The sequence below is a fragment of the Maylandia zebra genome, linkage group LG8 (assembly GCF_041146795.1).
Source record: "Maylandia zebra isolate NMK-2024a linkage group LG8, Mzebra_GT3a, whole genome shotgun sequence".
Lineage (NCBI taxonomy): Eukaryota > Metazoa > Chordata > Actinopteri > Cichliformes > Cichlidae > Maylandia > Maylandia zebra.
Genome location: NC_135174.1, coordinates 29,731,694 through 29,752,592, shown reverse-complemented (window position 1 = coordinate 29,752,592; position 20,899 = coordinate 29,731,694). Strand labels below are relative to the sequence as shown.

At 44.2% G+C, this 20,899-nt stretch overlaps 1 protein-coding gene across 2 annotated transcripts; it reads left to right on the top strand.

Annotated features, from left to right (window-relative positions):
* Positions 1–2,643: 2,643 nt before the first annotated feature.
* Positions 2,644–20,551, top strand: dpysl4 (dihydropyrimidinase like 4). 2 transcript variants are annotated; one of them, XM_004565212.5, is made up of 15 exons: positions 2,644–2,926; positions 7,094–7,182; positions 9,060–9,244; positions 9,320–9,484; positions 9,602–9,663; positions 9,743–9,823; positions 12,790–12,858; positions 12,951–13,071; positions 15,568–15,724; positions 16,097–16,238; positions 16,369–16,453; positions 17,042–17,127; positions 17,210–17,389; positions 17,509–17,674; positions 17,775–20,551. In XM_004565212.5, exons 1-15 carry the CDS (start codon positions 2,660–2,662, stop codon positions 17,864–17,866), a joined length of 1,947 nt encoding a protein of 648 aa, XP_004565269.1. In that variant the 5' UTR covers positions 2,644–2,659; the 3' UTR covers positions 17,867–20,551. The 2 variants fall into 2 exon arrangements, with proteins under 2 accessions (XP_004565269.1, XP_004565270.1); XM_004565213.5 differs by lacking the exon at positions 2,644–2,926 and adding an exon at positions 4,814–4,950.
* The last annotated feature ends 348 nt before the right edge of the window (positions 20,552–20,899 follow it).

Genomic DNA, 20,899 nt, shown 5'->3' with positions numbered 1-20,899 from the left:
CAAAGGAGCTTGCAAAGAAAAGCGTCTGGACTTCTTTAAGTTGCTTTAAGTTGCTTGAAGACGTTTCACCTCTCATCCGAGAAGCTTCTCGGATGAGAGGTGAAACGTCTTCAAGCAACTTAAAGAAGTCCAGACGCTTTTCTTTGCAAGCTCCTTTGACTACGATGACCTGGATGACTGAGAACCTTCACAGACATATTGTTATAAATACTGTTATAAATTAAGCTTAAATAGACATGAAAATAAAAATGAGAATAAGAATTAAAAGTGCTAAGTAGATAGATATATACATGATATATACATGAGTGCAGGTGGTGATCAGTGCAAACATGGAATGATGCAGTGAACACAGCGTAGGGTCATGTGTTAGTGGTGGGAACAGTCATATGGTTATTGTTCATGTGTCCAACAGCAGAGGGGAAGAAACTGTTCTTATGGCGAGAGGTTCTGGTGAGAATGGACCGGAGCCTCCTGCCTGAGGGGAGCAGGTCAAACAGACTGTGTCCAGGGTGAGAAGGGTCAGCTGAGATCCGAGCTGCACGCCCCAGTGTCCTGGAGGTGTACAGGTCCTGCAGAGATGGGAGTCTTCAGCCAATCACCTTCTCAGCAGAGCGCACAACACGCTGCAGTCTCTGTTTGTCCCTGATAGTGGCTCCAGCGTACCACACGGTGATGGAGGAGGTGAGGATGGACTCGATGATTGCAGTGTAGAACTGCAGCATCGTCCGTGTTGGCAGGTTCAAACCAGGTTCATGAGGTCCAGATAGACCAGGTTCACCGGGTCCAGACAAACTAGGTTGATGAGGTCCAGATAAACCAGGTTCAGGAGGTCCAGATAAACCAGGTTAACCAGGTCCCCACAAACCAGGTTCATGAGGTCCAGGCAAACCGGGTTCAGGAGTTCCAGATAGACCAGGTTCAGGAGGTCCAGATAAACCAGGTTCACCGGGTCCAGACAAACTAGGTTCATGAGGTCCAGATAGACCAGGTTCACCGGGTCCAGACAAACTAGGTTCAGGAGGTCTAGATTAACCAGTCTCACCGGGTCCAAACAAGCCAGGTTCATAAGGTGCAGGCAAACCAGGTTCATGAGGTCCAGAGAAACCAGGTTCAGACTGTGTTTAATTTGATGGAGAGAAGCACAGCAGTGGTCTCTGACCTTGAGGTGCTAGATATCTTGGATTTAGGTCCTGGAAATGACTCCCAATATGTTTCTGTTCCTAAATCCATATCTAAATAATGTCACAGAACTAAAACTAAACTATATCACAATATATATGATTAATTAGTATTACATGAAATGATGCACCTTTTCACTTTACACTGAAGTTACCGGATATTGTTAAATAAAAAGTTTAATTATAAAAAAGCTAAAGACTTTGTATTTTGGTTAATACCTACATTACATTAATATTTTTAAAGCTTTTGTTTCTTTTGGGTTTCTGCCAGCAACCGTATTTGACTTCAAATTCTGCACTTTGTCATTTTGACCATTTACCATTTCTCTGAGTTATCCTCAGTGTTCAAATGAAGCAGTATCAGAATCTGTTGTTTTAAAAGTTGCATCCTGCTGTTGTACTTTTATTATTCCAGATGATATTTTTCTATCCCTGCTGTGAGTCTAAACACTGAACATCTGAAGAGTTGGCGATTAAAAATGGAAACCGAACAAGGAGCAGTCTGTGTTTTGTTGCTTATGTTGGATTATTGAGTCCAAGTGCATTTTCACCAGAATAATCCAATCCAAATCAGTTCAGCATCATTCAAAGACCAGTAATTCACAACAACAGTCAACTAAATATACTTTAATAAGGTAAAGACGACACAAAATTAGTCAGAGCACCTATATAAGCATCAATGGTGACAGTGGGAAGTAAAAACTAGAGTAGAATAGAATAGAATGCCTTTTCTTTACTGTGTTTGGATCATCCAATAACCTGATGTTTGTTGTTACAACCTTTGTTTACTTTCTGACTGCGGTCGCCCTGCAGATACTCTGACTTCATTTTCAAAGAGGAAAGCTTCATGGGCATGAACTACAGACTTTGTTACAGTTCACTGGCTGTGTGTGTGTGTGTGTGTGTGTGTGTGTGTGTGTGTGTGTGTGTGTGTGTGTGTGTGTGTGTGTGTGTGTGTGCGCGTGATTAGATGGACTAAATCTGACAGGCAAAGAAATCAAGTTCAAACTGCAGCAACTTCAGAGCATCAGCAGTAATGAGCACTGACGTGTGTGTGTGTGTGTGTGTGTGTGTGTGTGTGTGTGTGTGTGTGTGTGTGTGTGTGTGTGTGTGTGTGTGTGTGTGTGTGTGTGTGTGTGTGTGTGTGTGTGTGTGTGTGTTGGTCACGACCTTCGTCTGATTCTAAGCTGATAAAGTCAGAGATATCAGTGAGTGAGGAGGTGTGAGGGTATGCTGAGCAATAAAGATGAACTCCTGAGAGAGAAAAGGAGACAAAGGACAGACCTGTGAATCTGATTGGTTGAAGGTTTGTGTTCTCCTCCTCCTCCCTCTTAATCTTACTTTGGGCCCATGACCTCCTTTCTTCACTTCTTCCTCCTCCACATCCTGTCGGTTCGTTTATCGTCTGAGATCTTCATCCTCCCCGCCTCCTCCTCCTTTTCTTCTCTTGCTTGTTTCTGATCAGGTCACATCTCTCCAGGATGTCTGAGAGGAGGTGCTCCCCGGAGGACGACTGCTCTTCTCTCCTTTCGCGGCTCGGCTCAGACTCTCCTCGACCTCGGATGAAGTATGGCGGGATGTTCTGCAATGTCGAGGGAGCGTTCGAGAACAAGACACTGAACTTTGAGTCGTTGGGTCTGCGGCCGCAGCGATGCCAAGCCACTTGCACCCACAGCCGAGATGGAGGCCACGCCGCCAGAAGAGGACACACATCTGGACACACTCGGGAAAATTGTGGCAAGAGAGAGGTTTGTATTATTTCTAGTGAATTGAAAATGTGAGTTCTGTTTATCCTTGTAATGCTCATATCCTGCTGATCTCACCTTTCAACCTTCACACAACTCAGAGTTACTGACCATCAGATGGTGAGTGTTTATTTTGCTTCAGTCATTTGTTACAGATAAGTATAGTCATGTGACACATCATTGATAAGACGGCTTGGAACAACTTTGTATCGTATTACAAAGTTCATGGGCATACGGTTAGTGTGACCCCAGGCTGTGGAGACTTCACTTCATTTCCAGTTTTTCTTCCTTCCACTTCGGTTTCTAATGAAATGTCACAGACACAGTTCACGATTCAGTTTCACTTTAAAATAATTATTCAGCAATTCATATCCTCCCCACGGTCACAGCAGACAGGTCTGTTACATCACGTTCTCATCCCTCGTGCAGTAAATCACAACGATTAATTGCTCTCAGAAGTTAGAGGCTGATTGTAGATTTGTTTCTTCTATCCGCTCATCTCATAAATAATTCAAGACTTCATTCACTGTACTGTGATTACTGAGCGTACTACAGTAACACCTCCCTGGGTAATGCTATATTTTAGTACGATACCGAACTAAATATCAGGGATGGGAATCCTCGTGCCGCTCCCTACAGTACTGACTAAAAACTAAAAGAACTGAGAACCTGAAACAAGGCTCAGCAGCAGGTACACTCAGGTGTGGTATATTTAGGTATTTGAGAGGAGTTACTTGTTACATGTAAGGAAATATCAGTCTGATATCAGCAGCATATCAATCAGACACACATCTCCAAAAGTTGACTTGGATGAGTGACGAAACGTTTCTGTGTGTGTGTGTGTGTGTGTGTGTGTGTGTGTGTGTGTGTGTGTGTGTGTGTGTGTGTGGACTAAGAGTCAAACTACAGATGAAGGTGAGGATAAACAGATCCTTCAGGCCTCAGCAGATAAAGATTCCTTTACTGTCGTTGTACTTACAGAGAAATTGGAGCAGACTAGCACACGTGCATTATTACATGCTTTCACTCGTGATTCATTCTACAGAATAAAATAACAATAAAATAAAAATAGACAGACTAATAAACAAAAGTATGCGTACAGTTCTACTAAAAGGATTAAATGACAGTGCAGCCATGCAGCATGAGTGTTATTGTTCTGTACTGTGTGTAATTATATCCAAATAAAAAATATCCAACTGACATCACTCAATAAATCTGTGACCACTAGTTGACACTAAGAGCCAATCAGAAGCCACGAGAGGTCTAATCTCCTTTCAGAATAAAAGGCTGTTAATTTGCTCTAAAACCTGAGGAGTTTAAATATCTGAAAGTTGATGTTGATGAAAAAGTTCAAGCTGAGCTGAAGCTGCTCTTTGTTTAGTCACCGGATCTCCTAATTTAATAAAAACACAGCAGCATCTGCTCAGTTCATAGACTCGAGGTGGACTCGGAGAGAAATCAGTTTAAAGCACTTAAAACATTATAAACACTTTAAAGCATTTGATCATTTTGACTCGTTGCTGTTAGTCTGAACTGGAACCAGACATCATTCTGAGGAGATGACCGTTGTTTCAACGCAAACTGACTGCCGAGGCTGCAAGAACCTGGCATCTGACCAACGATTTCACTTGTTCAGATCCACTCCTGCGACGGATGCAGCTTCCCTGATGTCCGCGCTGTTTATGAGCGCCTCAGTGTGTTACAGCAGCCGTTTAACTCCACATTTCCACTCTCATCTCGAAACTTCGACTTTATTCAAAAAATGATCAATAAAATATATATTTTCTTAATGTGCCTCCAATACTCGTACTCTTACTCTGATTACTCTAAGAAGACACGTTCGGGAGATTTACTTTGAAGCTCCCACCGGAAGCTGTGTCAGGCTGTGTTGTCGGAAACGTGACGTCAGTGTCGACGGGCGCAACAATAGCTGCTGTGTCTGTGTGCGTGTGTGAGCGGATCAATCAGCTGATCACAGATCGATCGGGATGTCGTTCCAGGCCAAGAAGAGCAGCGCGAGACACGCGGTAGGTCCACCCGAGCCGGGCCGAGCCGGGGCAAACCAACCGGTGATGCTGCGGCTCCGCCGGTCAGTCAGAAGCATACCGAGGCTGGGAAGCGAGCCGGGCCGGGCGGGGCGGGGCTGATTAGACACGTCTACCTCGGCCTGGCTCGGCTTGGCTCGGTTTGCAGAGGTCACGGATGCTGACAGGTTTTTTTCACGCTGCCTTCAGGGGAGGTCGATAAAAATGCACGGGTTAAAACCTGAGCCAGTTCCAGTCCTGGCACAGCACGGTTCGATTTGTTTCAGTTCACCTGTCAGGTGACAGGATCCACGTTTTACGCGTGTTTTTAAAAACAGTTCATCCGTCCTGCTCACCTGTGGCAGTGGGAGGGGCAGCATTTGGTCTATCCAGGTAATTCAGGGTATATCACCATGGTAACTGATGCTGTAGACCCAACCTGCTCCAGAGCAGAGATCAGCAGGTATGAACTCACCAGCACTAACCAATCAGATCTTTCAGAGCTCAGACGGCTGGAGCGTCTGAAGTGTTTTAGTTTAAAACACTAATCTGCTGTGTTTTCATATTTCTCCATACTGGCGACTTTATTTCTGTAAATGTATTTATTGGTATAGTGAAACTGCAGGACTGCGGTTTCACCACTTTGAGCCACGTAGCGTATATTTGTTCTTTGTTCTTATTCTTTCTTCAGTGCGATAAACCCGAGTAAGGCTGCAGGCCACAGGAGGAAACTACAGCTGGCCTTAATGTTCAAACACTCGATATTTGATAAAACCCGTGCTCACCAGTTTACCTCCTTTACTTCCTGCTTCATATAAACTTTATTCACACAGCAGCTCGTTTACAGTCTGACCGCAGTGTTTACAGCACTCACACATGCTTTATCTCCCTTTGTAAGGTCAGGTGTGCAGTCACCATCAGCTAAAAGCTGATTGGCTCTGAATGATGCTAGCATACATTAAAAACATGTAGACAGCGATAACTGTTCGCTGACAGCTGCCAACATCTGCGAACAAATATGATTCTATAAAGTTGTTCTATATAGTGTTTAACTGTTCATATAGAGCGTTATTAAATTTAATGCTAATGCAATCATGTGGCACGTTGACTTCTGAGGAAATTTTAGATGCACTCATCATCAGAAAGGTTGCCGACCCCTGGTCTAGTGGGTGACGTTGGGGTGGCAGCCTCCATCTGTGTTGTATCACGAGATTGGATTGCACCAAACAGATGTTCAAGTTCAAGAAATCCAGGCTTTCTTTGAGTTACTCCTCCAATCAGGGACCTCATCAGAGGCGATGCACATCTGTAAAACTGTGACTGCAGATAATCGGCTGAGATTAGTGATCAGAGTTCAGTCCACTCTGAGGTCATCGTCCAGGATTTGCCATGACAACGGGTAAATACAGAGCACAGCCTCCGTTTTAATCTAGAGAAACACCGGCTTCATCTTCAGAACCGGAGACTCGTTTTTACCCGTCTCACATGGATAATAACTGTATATGTGTAATATGACATCATATAATATACATTTTTATATGTTATGAATATTATAAATATTCACGGCCCAGCATAGGGCACTCAGGAGGTGACTGAGGGCAAAGGCATGTTATTCATGCACACAGACACACCGAGTGCTAATGAGGGGAAACACCTGTAACATGCAAAGTAAAAATAAATACAAGACACGAGACTCTATCAAAATAAAACAGGAAAGAACATAGATGCCAAACACAGAGATAAAGACTAGATCAGAAGCTACAAGGGGACGCAAGGAAGGCAGGAAACAACTAAAACATCAGGAATCAAATAAAAACTGTGACCCTGCCTCCTGACCAACGGTAGCTGAGATAGCCCCATCCCCAACATAATAAGGACAAGCGGAACGAGGATCATTTTGTGAGGAAGAAGAGTCACGTGACCTGTGAAATGCCTCTTTAAACATGAGCAGGCTTAAATTCTAAAGCAGAGAGTCAGAATTACCAGAAAGATGATAATGTGGTGGGAGCTGCTAACTCTGATCCAGCTAACTCAAAGAAAGCGTTCTCAACTTGCTTGGTGGCCACACCTCTCCCGTCGACCCCGTCTGAATCTGCAGTCAGAAGCTTCTTTCCTATGATCTATGCACCATCCTCTCTGTTTCCAGGGCGACCGTCTGATCATCAAAGGAGGAAAGATTGTCAATGACGACCAGTCGTTCTACGCTGATATCTATATTGAGGATGGGACAATCAAGTAAATATATTCTCTTTTTTCTCACTGATGTAATCAAATCAAATCAAATCAAATCACTTTTTATTGTCACATCACATGTGCAGGCACACTGGCACAGCACATGCGAGTGAAATTCTTGTGTGCGAGCCCCACAAGCAACAGAGATGTGCAAACACAACAACACAAACGAGCAAATCATTCTGATTTAAAGAGGAACAAACATGTCCTCGTGTTCCACACATGGCAAACGAAACACGCAAATTCACTGAAGAAAAAACGTTTTCCTCATCTGAAGAACAACATAGCCCTTCATGTTTAAAACCAAGTTTTCTTTGACTCAAAAAGGTCAATGTTTCAGGTATATGTTGGGGTTATTGGTTCCTCTGATGGAGCATTTGCAGTGTATTTTCTGTAATTAGTTGGGTTTTTTTAGTGGGGGGCATTTGGTCATTGAGAAGACCAAATTTCACTGTGATCTTGAAAGTTCATCGATATTTGTTCACGTTTGTACTAATGCTGACACCCTGGATTCAGAGCAGGAGAGGCAGCTTCAGTGGAGTTTCTTAACAAATCATTTCCTCTGCGTCTCTCTGAGCTCTTCCTGAAACGGTTGGATCTTTGTGTCAAACCAGATGTTCTCATCCGAGTCATTGCTCACGTATGTCTGTGATAGGCAGCAGAATTTGGATCATACTGACCTTCAGTCTAAAGGCTGCATCTGAAAACTGGTTTCCAGCTGTTTGGACCGCACTGAGTTCTTCACACATAATCTTTATTTCATTTAATTTACTTTTAAAATCTCACTGGTTGGGTGTCAGGTTTTTACTTGTGGTCGGTGTGAATCGCCTTCACTTTGTCCCTGTGTTTGAGAATCTTCATAATCAACCTTCCCAGTGTGGCCTAAGCATCTCCCCATCCCGTCGTGGTGCTCTCTCCACACTGAGCAGCTCTTTTGTCCATTTTTATCCAAAGACCAGCACATCTGGTCCTTCAGCCTCTGCCACTTGAGGCGGCTGTAGCTCAGGTGGTGGAGCAGGTCACCTACTAATTGGAAGGTTGGTGGTTTGATACCCATCTGCTCCAGCCTGCATGCTTTAGGCAAGATATCAACCCCCATCTGCTTTCTGATGCATCCACTGGAGTATGAATGTGTGTAAATGTTACATAGAAAAAAGGCTTAAAGTGCTCAGAAAGAGTAGAAAAGTCAATTTACAAGCTTTAGGGTGTTCTTCATGACGTCTTCAAGCAAAAGTTTATCTTCCAAAGTTTTATTCCTAAACTCTCTTTACTTCAGAGAATCAGCATCATCTTGAGCTGTAGACAATCACAGCTCAGTCTCTGACAGAGCAGTCCTTCATCTGCTTCCTCATCTTTAAAAAAGTCAGAGATGAGGTGCTGGTTTCTCTTCTTTGGCCATCCCGAGCTCCAGTCGTCTTCTCCCAGGGTGTTCTTAGATCTGCTTCATTGTTTTTAACCTTTTGCTTGCTCATCTTACCAGAAGTGAAAACGAGAAAATCCAAAAGCCCGGTTTACTGTAAGTCAGGGGTGTCCAACTCCAGGCCTTGATTTTAGATCTCACCCTGGGTCAACACACCTGAATCAAATGATGAGTTCATTACCAGGCCTCTGGAGAACTTCAACACATGCTGGCGAGGTCATGTAGCCATTTAAATCAGCTGTGTTGGATCAAGGACACATCTAAACCCCGCAGGACACCGGCCCTCGAGGCCTGGCGTTCCCCACCCCTGCTGGAAGTATACTAGTGGTCTTCATCGAGCACTGGTACAACACAGCAAAGTATATTTCATCAGGTTACTCCTATAGTCAGATGTCGAGTGAACATTCTAATCGATAATTACACCAATGACACCTCGGACTTCCTGTTGTGTCCTGATCAGACAGATCGGCGAGAACCTGATTGTCCCGCCCGGCGTGAAAACGGTGGACGCATATGGTCAGCTGGTGATCCCTGGAGGAATCGACGCCAACACAAACCTGTACTCACCGCAGAAAGGCCTGAACCCGGCAGATGACTTCTACCAGGGAACTAGAGCCGCCCTGTCCGGAGGAACCACCACCATTAGTCAGTAACCAATACTCGATCAATACCATCTGGCCTCAGTGTGATGTGCTAACGGTAAGCTGGTTGTGTTGGCAGTGGACCACGTGCTGGTGGAGCCGGGGACTAGTTTACTAACGGCATTTGACCAGTGGAAAGATGCGGCAGAGCAGAGGGCGTGCTGCGACTTCTCCCTCCATGTGGACATCACCCGCTGGCACGAAGGGCTGTACGAGGAGCTGGAGACACTTGTCAAGGACAAAGGTCAAGATTGCCAAGCAATAATCAATAAGCTCATTATCAATTATAGTCAGATATCGCAAGACACAGAGGGTGAACTGTAGTCTGGCTGAGTATAAACTGCAGTACTCTGTGTTTCAGGTGTGAACTCCTTCCTCTTCTTCATGGCCTACAAAGATAAGTACCAGAGCTCCGACTCGCAGGTGTGCAGACAGAGTAACTTCTCATTAATCGTTTCTTTTTGTTAGTTTTGCTTTCATTTTACCGTTGTCATGGTTTCAGCTCTATGAGGCCTTCAGTGTCCTCCGTGATCTCGGAGCCATCGCGCAGGTCCATGCTGAGAATGGTGACATCATTGATGAGGTAACTGAGCAAAACTCTGACTGTTCATTTAATAAAGAGCAGAAAACTGAAAGTTGGTGTTTCACAGTTGGCTTGAATCAGTTAAATGAGTCCAAACTAAGGATGAGCATAATGCAAACAGAAGCTGGAGACAACTGTTTGTGTCTTGAGGTGACTGTTGATGTGATTTGGCGATATGTAAATAAAACAAAATTGAACTGAATTAAGTGTTGTAGTCAGAAGCAAAAAAAGGTTGTTTTTTTTAGTGTTTATTGAAGTTATGCATGAAATAAAATGTACATTATTTGATGGCTTCCTTTGTTCTAAGACTCATATATGTACAGTAGTCTGGGTGACCGCCATCACTTCAAGTACTTTTTCTTCAAGCAGGTACGAAAAAAGAGAAAGAAAAGAAAGCACACAAACAAACATATCTAAAGACAGATACAGTTTGTAACTATCCAGAGAGAGAGCAATTGCAAAGCCAACACACTCAGTAGCAGACGGTGACATAGCATTAGTACATGTTATTATAACAAACAAAAATTTAAACAACCATTCCTTCAATGATGAATATCATCACATAGCGGAGCCATTCTCCCCAGTGTTTTACAAATTTCTCATACTCAAAATTCACTAAAAAAGTTATCTTTTCCATCTTATACATCTCAAAAGTTACATCAATCCAGCTGTTTAATGTTGGTGGATCCTATGTTAGCCATCTTTTGGTCGGTGCCTTTTTACTTGCAGCTAGCAGTTCACATAGTTAGTATTTATCTATACACTTTATGTCTGAGGCTATGTGTCCTAAAAATATGGATTTGAAATCAAAGGCTAAATATGTACTAAAGATGTTTTGCATCACTTTATGGACATCTCTCCAGTAGTTATTCTTACAATCCCAAAATACAGTGGCTTGCAAAAGTATTCGGCCCCCTTGAACTTTCCCACATTTTGTCACATTACAGCCACAAACATGAATCAATGTTATTGGAATTCCAGGTGAAAGACCAACACAAAGTGGTGCACACGTGAGAAGTGGAACGAAAATCATACATGACTCCAAACATGTTTTACAAATAAATAACTGAAAGTGGGGTGTGCGTAATTATTCAGCCCCTGAGTCAACACTTTGTAGAACCAGCTTTTGCTGCAGCTCCAGCTGCCAGTCTTTTAGGGTCTGTCTCTACCAGCTTTGCACATCTACAGACTGAAATCTTTGCCCATTCTTCTTTGCAGAACAGCTCCAGCTCAGTCAGATTAGATGGGCAGCGTTTGTGAACAGCAGTTTTCAGATCTTGCCACAGATTCTGGATTGGATTTAGATCTGGACTTTGACTGGGCCAGTCTAACACATGGATATGTTTGGTTGTAAACCATCCCATTGTTTCCTGGCTTTATGTTTAGGGTCGTTGTCCTGCTGGAAGCTGAACCTCCGCCCCAGTCTCAAGTCTTTTGCAGACTTCAAGAGGTTTTCTTCCAAGATTGCCCTGTATTTGGCTCCATCCATCTTCCCATCAACTCTGACCAGCTTCCCTGTCCCTGCTGAAGAGAAGCCCCCCCAGAGCATGATGCTGCCACCACCATATCTGACAGTGGGGATGGTGTGTTCAGAGTGATGTGCAGTGTTAGTTTTCCACCACACATAGTGTTTTGCATGTTGGTCTCATCTGACCAGAGCAGCTTCTTCCACATGTTTGCTGTGTCCCCCACATGGCTTGTGGCAAACTGCAAACTGGACTTCTTATGGTTTTCTGTTAACAATGGCTTTCTTCTTGCCACTCTTCCATAAAGGCCAACTTTGTGCAGTGCACGACTAATAGTTGTCCTATGGACAGATTCCCCACCTGAGCTGTAGATCTCTGCAGCTCGTCCAGAGTCACCATGGGCCTCTTGGCTGCATTTCTGATCAGCTCCTTGTTCGGCCTGTGAGTTTAGGTGGACGGCCTTGTCTTGGCAGGTTTACAGTTGTGCCATACTCCTTCCATTTCTGAGTGATGGCTTGAACAGTGCTCCGTGGGATGTTCAAGGCTTGGGAAATCTTTGTGTAGCCTAAGCCTGCTTTAAATTTCTCAATAACTTCATCCCTGACCTGTCTGCTGTGTTCTTTGGACTTCATGGTGTTGTTGCTCCCAATATTCCTTTAGACGGCCTCTGAGGCCGCCGCCGCCGCCGCCGTCTTCGTCTTCTTCTTCTTCTTCTTCTTCTTCTTCTTCTTCGTGTTTAACGGCGGTTGGCAACCAACAAAAAGGAGCATTACCGCCTCCTACTGCTCCGGAGTATGGGTCAAACCTCTGAGGCCGTCACAGAGCAGCTGTATTTGTACTGACATTAGATTACACACAGGTGCACTCTATTTAGTCATTAGCACTCATCAGGCAACGTCTATGGGCAACTGACTGCACTCAGACCAAAGGGGGCTGAATAATTACGCACACCCCACTTTGCAGTTATTTATTTGTAACAAATGTTTGGAGTCGTGTATGATTCTCGTTCCACTTCTCACGTGTGCACCACTTTGTGTTGGTCTTTCACCTGGAATTCCAATAACATTGATTCATGTTTGTGGCTGTAATGTGACAAAATGTGGGAAAGTTCAAGGGGGCCAATCCTTTTGCAAGCCACTGGATGGTAGTGGTGAGCTGTGTCATAGCCACAGTTCCTCCAACATTCACAGCTTCCATTACCATAATGAGCCTTTAAAGCTGGGGTGTCTCTGGTCTGACACCCTGCAGCGAACCACTACTATGGTTTGCGTGTGGTTCACAAATAGCTTGTAGGTACACTGCTGCCTCCTGCCAGAATGTGACATCCTCTAATGACATGGCAGAGAGAGATTTTAGCACAACAAACAGACTCACACCCTTTGATTTTGTCATTTTACCTGTTCCTGGAGAATAAGGTTCATGCTCAGTTTCACTGTTTGGTTACCCGAGGCTTTAACTGGTGTAAATATGTTTTAACTGGTATATACTGGTTTGTTTCAGGAGCAGAAGAAGCTTCTCTGTCTTGGCATTACTGGACCTGAAGGACATGTTATATCGCACTCAGAAGAGGTACGCACACCTGAGACACACTCCTGTGCAGATTGTGGCTGATGTGTTGGCATGTTGCATATTTCTGATGTGTGTTTTTGTGTGTGCTTCAGGTAGAGACTGAGGCAGTGTATCGGGCCATCACCATTGCCAAACAGTCCAACTGCCCGCTGTACATTACCAAGGTAATGAGCAAATCTGCTGCTGATGTCATCGCCAAAGCCAGGAAGAAAGGTGAGGGCGTCAGCTTCGTCCTTTTGGCCTTTAATCCAGATTTAACAGGTTTCATTCAGACCCTTATTTGGGGTCCTGAGCCTTCAGAGTCAGAGGGTGAATGCTGAGCTCAGCTGGTGGTCCTTCTGTTTCCCGGCTCACCCATCTCTACAAGGTCTTAAATAATCAGGCCCCATCTTATCTTAATGACCTTGTAGTACCATATCACCCTATCAGAGCACTTTGCTCTCACACTGCAGGCCTACTTGTTGTTCCTAGAGTATTTAAAAGTAGAACGGGAGGCAGAGCCCCAGTGAAGCCCCAGATCTGTTGTTCAGTTTTTTCGTAAAGATCTGGCCTAATGTGCAATAGACCTTCTTCCCATAGCTTCGCTACCTACAAGTCATAGTTACAGTCTCACCAAACCTGAAAATGGAAAAATATATTACCAAGGGTTTCACAGCTGGCACATTTGCACTTCCACTTCTCCTGTAGGTGCAGGGTTCTTTTCTGTAGAGAAAAGGACAAGTCTCTTTGTCCTTCAGTTACCAAGGTCTAAATAATATCACCATCCAAAACAAATATCCACTCCCCCCACTGCTGTATCTCCCTTTTAGATAGATTTTATTTTTTTATTTTATTTCAAACATGCAAATATAACTAAAATAACAAGAGAAAAAACAAAACTTAAAAAACATCAAGTTTGAATGTTGAATTCCCACAGAGCACAACGGTGTTCTTTAAACTGCGAAACACCTTGCATCCAAAGAAGAGGATGAGTGGAAGACTGCATTTAGTAAAGATTTAGGACATTTTGAATACCTCGTAATGCCTTTTGGATTAATCTGTGCACCATCTGTGTTTCACATGGTCCGTGACTTCCTGAACTGTTTCTCCTTTGTCTACTGAGATGATAACTAGATTTCAATCCAGGGGGGCCTTCTTCCCAGGCTTTAATTTCACAATTACTCATCGACCAGGTTCTCGGAATGCAAAGCCCGAGTTTCTCTCTGAGTTTCACTCACCTCCAAGATGAAGTCACTGATCTGAATTGCCAAAAGGGATGAATTTTATCCAGGTGGCGGTCCACCCAACCGGCTGTATGTTCCATCCAACATCCATTAATGAGTCATCCACTGGCTCCATTCCTCTAAGTTGGCCTGCCATCCCAGTAAGAACCGGGCTATCACTCTTCTTCAATGCTCCTTCTGGTGGCCGTCCTTGATCAAAGAAGCCTGGTAGCATTTTTCTGCATGTCTTCTGTGTGCTCAAAACAAATCTGTCAGTTCACCTCCAGCCAGCCTCCAGCACCCTCTTACAACCTCGGAACAACCTTGGTCTCACATCCCAGTGGACTTCATCATTGGTCTGCCTCCCTCGGAGGGTAAAACAGTCCTTCTCACCATCATAGACTATTTTTCAAAGGCTGTACATATTTTCGCCCTCTCCAAACTCCAGTCTGCGCTAGAAGCTGCTCAACCCCATGGTCCACCATGTTTTCCGATTTCACGGTATATTTCAACACATTGTGTCATATCGTGGCCCACAATTTACACCTCGAGTCTGGAGAGACGAGCAGGTGAGCTTGTCTTCTGGTTTCCATCCACAGACTAAAGGGCAGGTGGAGAGGGCACGTCAGGAGCCGGAGGCTGCTCTTCAATGTCTTGCATCCTCCAATAAGGCAACTTGGAGCCAACCAATTTCTTGGATCGAATTTGCTCACAATTCGCTGGCATCTTCTGCTACGGGTTTGTCATCTTTCGAAGTGTCTCTGGGCTACGTCTGTTTCCAACTTTTGAAGGTGAGATTTCCTTCTGTTCAACTTCATGTCCGTCATTGCCGCAGGATCTGGAGGGCCACTCGAGCAGCCCTGTTATGGACAAAAGAACAAAACAAGTTTCCTGACAGCCTTTGGCGTACCACTGTTGCTACCTATCACCCAGGTCAGAAGGTATGGTTGTTCTTAGATTCTGACATTCTCAGGTCAGAATCTGATTAATACACCTAGCAGAGATTTTGTTGTTAGCCGGTTCCTATTTATGCTGGAAGAAGGCAGTCTCTGAATGTTTGTGACGCTGGGCTTCCTCCATATCTGGTCATTTGTCTCCTTCGTTTGCCAAACCAGCCACTTACCCTCTGCTCCTGTTCACGCAGGAATCCTGGACTCTGAGAGAGGTCTGAGTGACTGTTCTGGACTGTCAGTAGTTTGGTGCCAGTTTCTAGAGTTGTCGCTGGCCGCACCTGTGGCTTGGATCAGGAGCCTCTGGATTTCCAGCTGTCCTGAAACACAACATTTACATTTTTCTGGACTGGATGTCGAGCTGTCTGAGCTTTTCATTTGGTGAACTAACCACCATGTTCAAGTCATACAGAGAAAGGGGTCACCTAAGCCAGTTTACTTTGACAGACTGCACACAGCTCTGGGGTAACTTGTTACCATAAACAACACCCCCAGCCTCAGGTACTGATACTTTAAAAGCAACTTGGTGCCCTAAAGTTGAACTTCTTTGTCCTCAGGCATGGTGGTGTATGGGGAACCAATCACAGCTGGCCTGGCTACCGACGGCTCCCATTATTGGTCGAAAGACTGGGCCATAGCTGCTGCCTTCGTCACAAGCCCGCCCCTTAACCCTGATCCTTCGACTCCGCAGTACTTGACCTCCCTGTTAGCATGGTAAGCATTTCATGGGGCGATCGTGGCTCAACAGTTGGGAGTTCGCCTTGTAATCGGAAGGTTGCCGGTTCGAGCCCCGGCTTGGACAGGTCGTTGTGTCCTTGGGCAAGACACTTCACTACTGGTGGTGGTCAGAGGGCCCGGTGGCGCCAGTGTCCGGCAGCCTCGCCTCTGTCAGTGCGCCCCAGGGTGGCTGTGGCTACAATGTAGCTGCCATCACCAGTGTGTGAATGTGTGCGTGGATGTGTGTGTGGATGGGTGGATGACTGGTTGTGTAAAGCGCTATACAAATACAGGCCATTTACTACCCCTCACCTGAACCATTGAGATGTCACAGGTGACCCTTACAAGTGCTTGCTGTGTGTTTTTCAGTGGAGACCTCCAAGTAACCTCCAGCGCTCAGGCCAGCTTTTCCACCGCTCAGAAAGCTGTTGGTAAAGACAACTTCACTTCGATTCCAGAGGGAACTAATGGCATAGAGGAGAGGATGTCTGTGGTCTGGGACAGAGCAGTGGTAAGAAAACTTGACCCTCAGTCTCATGGTATCATCAGTGTGAATGTACTGATTCTCCTCCTCCTGATCTCCATCTCTCTGCTTTTACTGTGAGTCCCAGCATTCATGCTGTTTCCACTGTGTTTCTCAGGCCACTGGAATGATGGATGAGAATGAGTTTGTTGCAGTAACCAGCACCAATGCTGCAAAGCTCTTCAGCATGTATCCACGAAAAGGTATGACGTCAGTCACAGGTAAATGTTGTAAAGGATAAATACACCAGATAAATACTGGAGACAGGTTTCTGGGACAAGAGGACAAATTTCAGGGGTGTCAAATATAGGATAGGCCAGGTGAAGACTCCAAGCCACCTCATTGGATGGCACTGAAAAATGTGAATAAATATATATACAACTTTTGCTGCTAATGAATCATACTAGGTCAAAGTAATTACGTAATAAATAAACAATTCAGTGACAATGGACAACAAGTTACCAGATTTTACACAAGCATGTCTTACAGCCCAAAGAGATGTGCTGACAAATTTCTTTCATTTACTACAGCAGCATTTCTTTTTCATCCAGAAAAATTGAGATACATTGCTAAAATTGCTCTTTTTAATAATTCGATATCTCAGAGATTGGCATGGTTAAAACTTCTTTACACTCACAGAGAAGAGAGATTCTTTGGATCAGTCCAAGGACATACCGGCTTTACATCACAAAACACTCCGGCCATCCTGAAGAACAATCTTACAAAGTCTTGCAGCCCTTTCTTCCCCAAACATTAGCTGTTTTTAAGGATTGATGCTTCTGTACACTCAGGTCGGATCGCTGTTGGATCTGATGCTGATATTGTCATCTGGAATCCGAAGGAGACACGAATCGTTTCTGCAAACACTCACAACCTGGTAATAACACCGCTATAAATCATTTACATCTAGGGTCAAACCTCTTCAAAACTTCTCATCATGATCAATTTCCTGTGTGCAGAACCTAGAGGTCAACATCTTTGAGGGTTTGGAGTTTCGGGGAGTGGCATCGGTGGTGATCAGCGGCGGACGAGTTCTTCTGGAGGACGGAAAACTCAACGTGACCGAAGGTTCAGGACGCTTCATTCCCAGGAAGGCTTTTCCTGATATCGTGTACAAGAGAATCAAAGCCCGTAGCAAGGTAACCGGCAGTTAGCGGCCGCTGAGAGGTAGTTAGTGACAGATGCATGGTAACAGCCTCCACCTGTCCAGTAGGCTAAATGATCCAGTAATCTGGAGGTTTATTTCTTCCCGTTTCAGATGGCCGAAACTCGCGGTGTCCCCCGTGGAAACTACGATGGTCCAGTCCATGATGTCATCAGCATGACTAAATCAGTCCCACCCACCCCGACCACCAGGGGGCCCCCATGTCCAAAAACCCTGACTGGCCCCCGAAATCTCCACCAGTCGGGATTCACCCTCGCAGGTGCTGTTTTCTGGTCAATAATCTGACCAGTGTAAGGTTAGCAATAAAAAACACGATAACAGTGACACTGAAATGATCATCTTCTTGTTTTTCTGTCCAGGAACTCAGATTGATGACCACATACCACGGCGCTCTGCTCAGAGGATTGTGGCACCTCCTGGTGGACGATCCAACATTACGTCATTATCCTAAAACTGGAAGAATGAAGCAGTCGCTGTGAGACTGTCCAACAGTCCTTACAATGACTACTAGCGCTTCATAATAGTAATATTTCATCATGAACTCAAATGCAACCCTCCAAACAACCCTACAGCTAGTCTTAAAATCTTAAACTACTAAATCCTAAATTGAAAGCTCCTGAGTCGTCTAATTGTACTTTTATAAAGCTGTAGTATTTCAGCTAGTAGAAAATGGCAATGCAACTCGATAAATACCAGTAAGCCCTGCTTACACTGAACTACTTCACGTTTCTAAGATAGCAGTACTCCAGCATATAAAAGCATCAAGTACAACTAAGACTGCAAGTTACTAAACAATAGGGGTGCAACGATACACAAAATTCACGGTTCAATATTTTTTCGATACAAAAAAAAATGTTCATGCTTTTTTAATTTGTCATTTATTAAAATTATAAATATATATTTAACTCAAAAGTACAGTTTTTAAATTTAATGTTGCTGAAACAACAAAAATAATAAATCTATCTGATGGAGAAATCACTCATCTTTGGAAAAGAGTGTGTATTACAGAGAAATGGCTCTTTCCAAAATAAAAGCTCTACTATACGCTTCTTCTGGGCTATATTCTCAGCAGCATATTAAACATATCAGGTCCCCATAAGGAGAATCCTGTGCTAACGGCTGTCTAAATGACTCGGGTAAAGTTTGTAGCATGCTTGTTGTTTTTGTCTGCTTCCACTTGTCTTTGCACGAGGATGATGTCGGAGTAAATGTGCAGTCATATTCGTTGTGTTCCCACTAGTGCTGTCAGCGTTAATCTGAAATGACCTTAACGCCACAACACGGCCAACACGTTAACGAGCTAACTGCGCTGACACACTAGCTCCCACCCATGTAATTGAGCATTGCGTGGCACATCCAACATACTGTTTTACTTTTGTCCATGACGCGCTTACCTTCAGGGTCATACGTCACATGAAAACCAAAATAGTTCCAAAGGCCAGATCTGAATGAGGGTGGGGGAGGTTCAGTTTGCCGACTACTCCGCCTAGGCTGCACTGTCGAGCGCAGATCCACTGAGCGCTCAACACAGACAGCATCGTCAGAAGAAAAGTTGATAAAATAAATTAAAAATGTTGTATTGTTCGATACCTGTGCGTACCGAACCGAAAGCTCTGTATCGAACGGTTCAATACCGATACGAGTATCGTTGCACCCCTACTAAACAAGTATTACATCAGACAGAGTGGTACCTCTACAAGTACTAAAGCTACCTGACATAAAGGAAGGGTTATAAATTATATGCCATTAGTACTTCAGCTAGTATTTAACCCGGTACAAACCCCACAGTTACCACTAAGTACCACATCAGCATTAGAGCTGTTAGTACTCTGCCCTAAAACTACATAACGACTGTTTTACACCATACAGCAAATACTTTATTCTATAATAGTACTTTACCTAGAACTATGACCCTATAATACTTTAGCCTACTGACTCATTCTGCAGTAGAAGCCCAACAGCAACCCCTACAGTGTTAGTGTAACTAGTACTACACCCTAGAAACATGGTACTGAATGTTTTTGGTATTCTCATCTTCATGTCATTATTTGTCACTCCATCTGTTCTGTCAGCTCTGATAAATGCAGTAGTTGTAGTTTCAGTCGTAGTAGCAGAATTATAACCGAACATTTGTGCTTTCTGTAGTGCTCTTTGATTAGCAGGACATGGTCATGCCACTTCATCGTGAGAGAACTGTCGCAGTCGCACCAGTATTCCTTCAGGTCAGGTTTCTGTTCCAGGTGGAAGCTCCTCTGGTTGCTTTCAGCTGTTGTCTGCGACAGCTGGTTGTGTCAAATGCTTCTGCTTCCTGTTTGTTAGACAGGACTCGTGCCTGTCCGAGTGCCCTTCTAATTCATTCATTTAATGACGTTCTGAAAATCTCCGAATCAGAATTAAACTCCTTCAGATTCACGCAGATGTTCTCTTCTCTGGCTGTGAATGGTGCTAAGAAATCCAGATAGCCTGCAAGTAGCAATCCCTACAAAGCCCACCTCCCAAAGGAGGCTAGCACAGCCACATAATATCATTACACTACAGCTTGATCTGATCTGCACATTCTCAGTAGGATTTCTGACTCTTTCATTGGACTTTACATAACGGCCATTTTTCTCCTTCTTGGAGTGAAACACCGGGGCGAATGCTGAGCCATCAGTTAGGGTTACGTCCATGATCAGATCCTGCTGTAAGTATCCACCATGACCTCTGACCTTTGTCCTCTGATGACCTCAGATTTTTAACAGTGTGTTAGACTTGTACAAAGTTCATTTTGTATTTTTTACACTTTTTGTATCCTGGAAGTGTTAGCATCAGTTAGCTCACAAGTGTCCACGCAGCCCATGGCAACCATGTTTGTGGCAGGCTGTTGCTATAGTAATAAGATGTTGTTTTTCATCTGCACAGCAGCTGGTCAGTCTAGTATGAAGCCAGGCTCAAAAATGGTATCTGTGTCGTGCAGTGTGTTTCTGTAGCAGTCGAACATCTTTCCGTCCTTACAGGTGCACCGGAGCCAGCATAGAGGGCATGAAGTCCTGGTGCACACAGGTCAACATTGTTGTTGTTGTTTTGTTGGTGAATGAAAAAATTTGTTCCAGATGTGATGAGAGCTGCATGAATAAAGGAGGAAGAGAAAAACTGACCATAGAGATGTGTGTTTCCTGAATGTGATGGAATCTTCATCATTCAGACTGAAGTAAGAGCGCTTCGGCGAGCAAGTTTCTATTTTAAGTAGAAATCCAAACGGCACTCGGCCTTCTTCTGGTTTTGGATCCAGGTCCGTTCCTGACACCTTCCATGGTTCAGCTTGTGGGGGGATGTATCGAGTGTGTCGCAGAGTGCGAGGTTTAAGATCAGATTCATTCTCCTAAAACTGGAGACTCTTTTATGTCCTACTTCTTTTAAACGACAGCTTAAGTTGATTTAGATACTTTAGTCATTTTGACTACACAAGGAAAAGGGAAATAAAAAGAAGATCGGACTGAGAAGA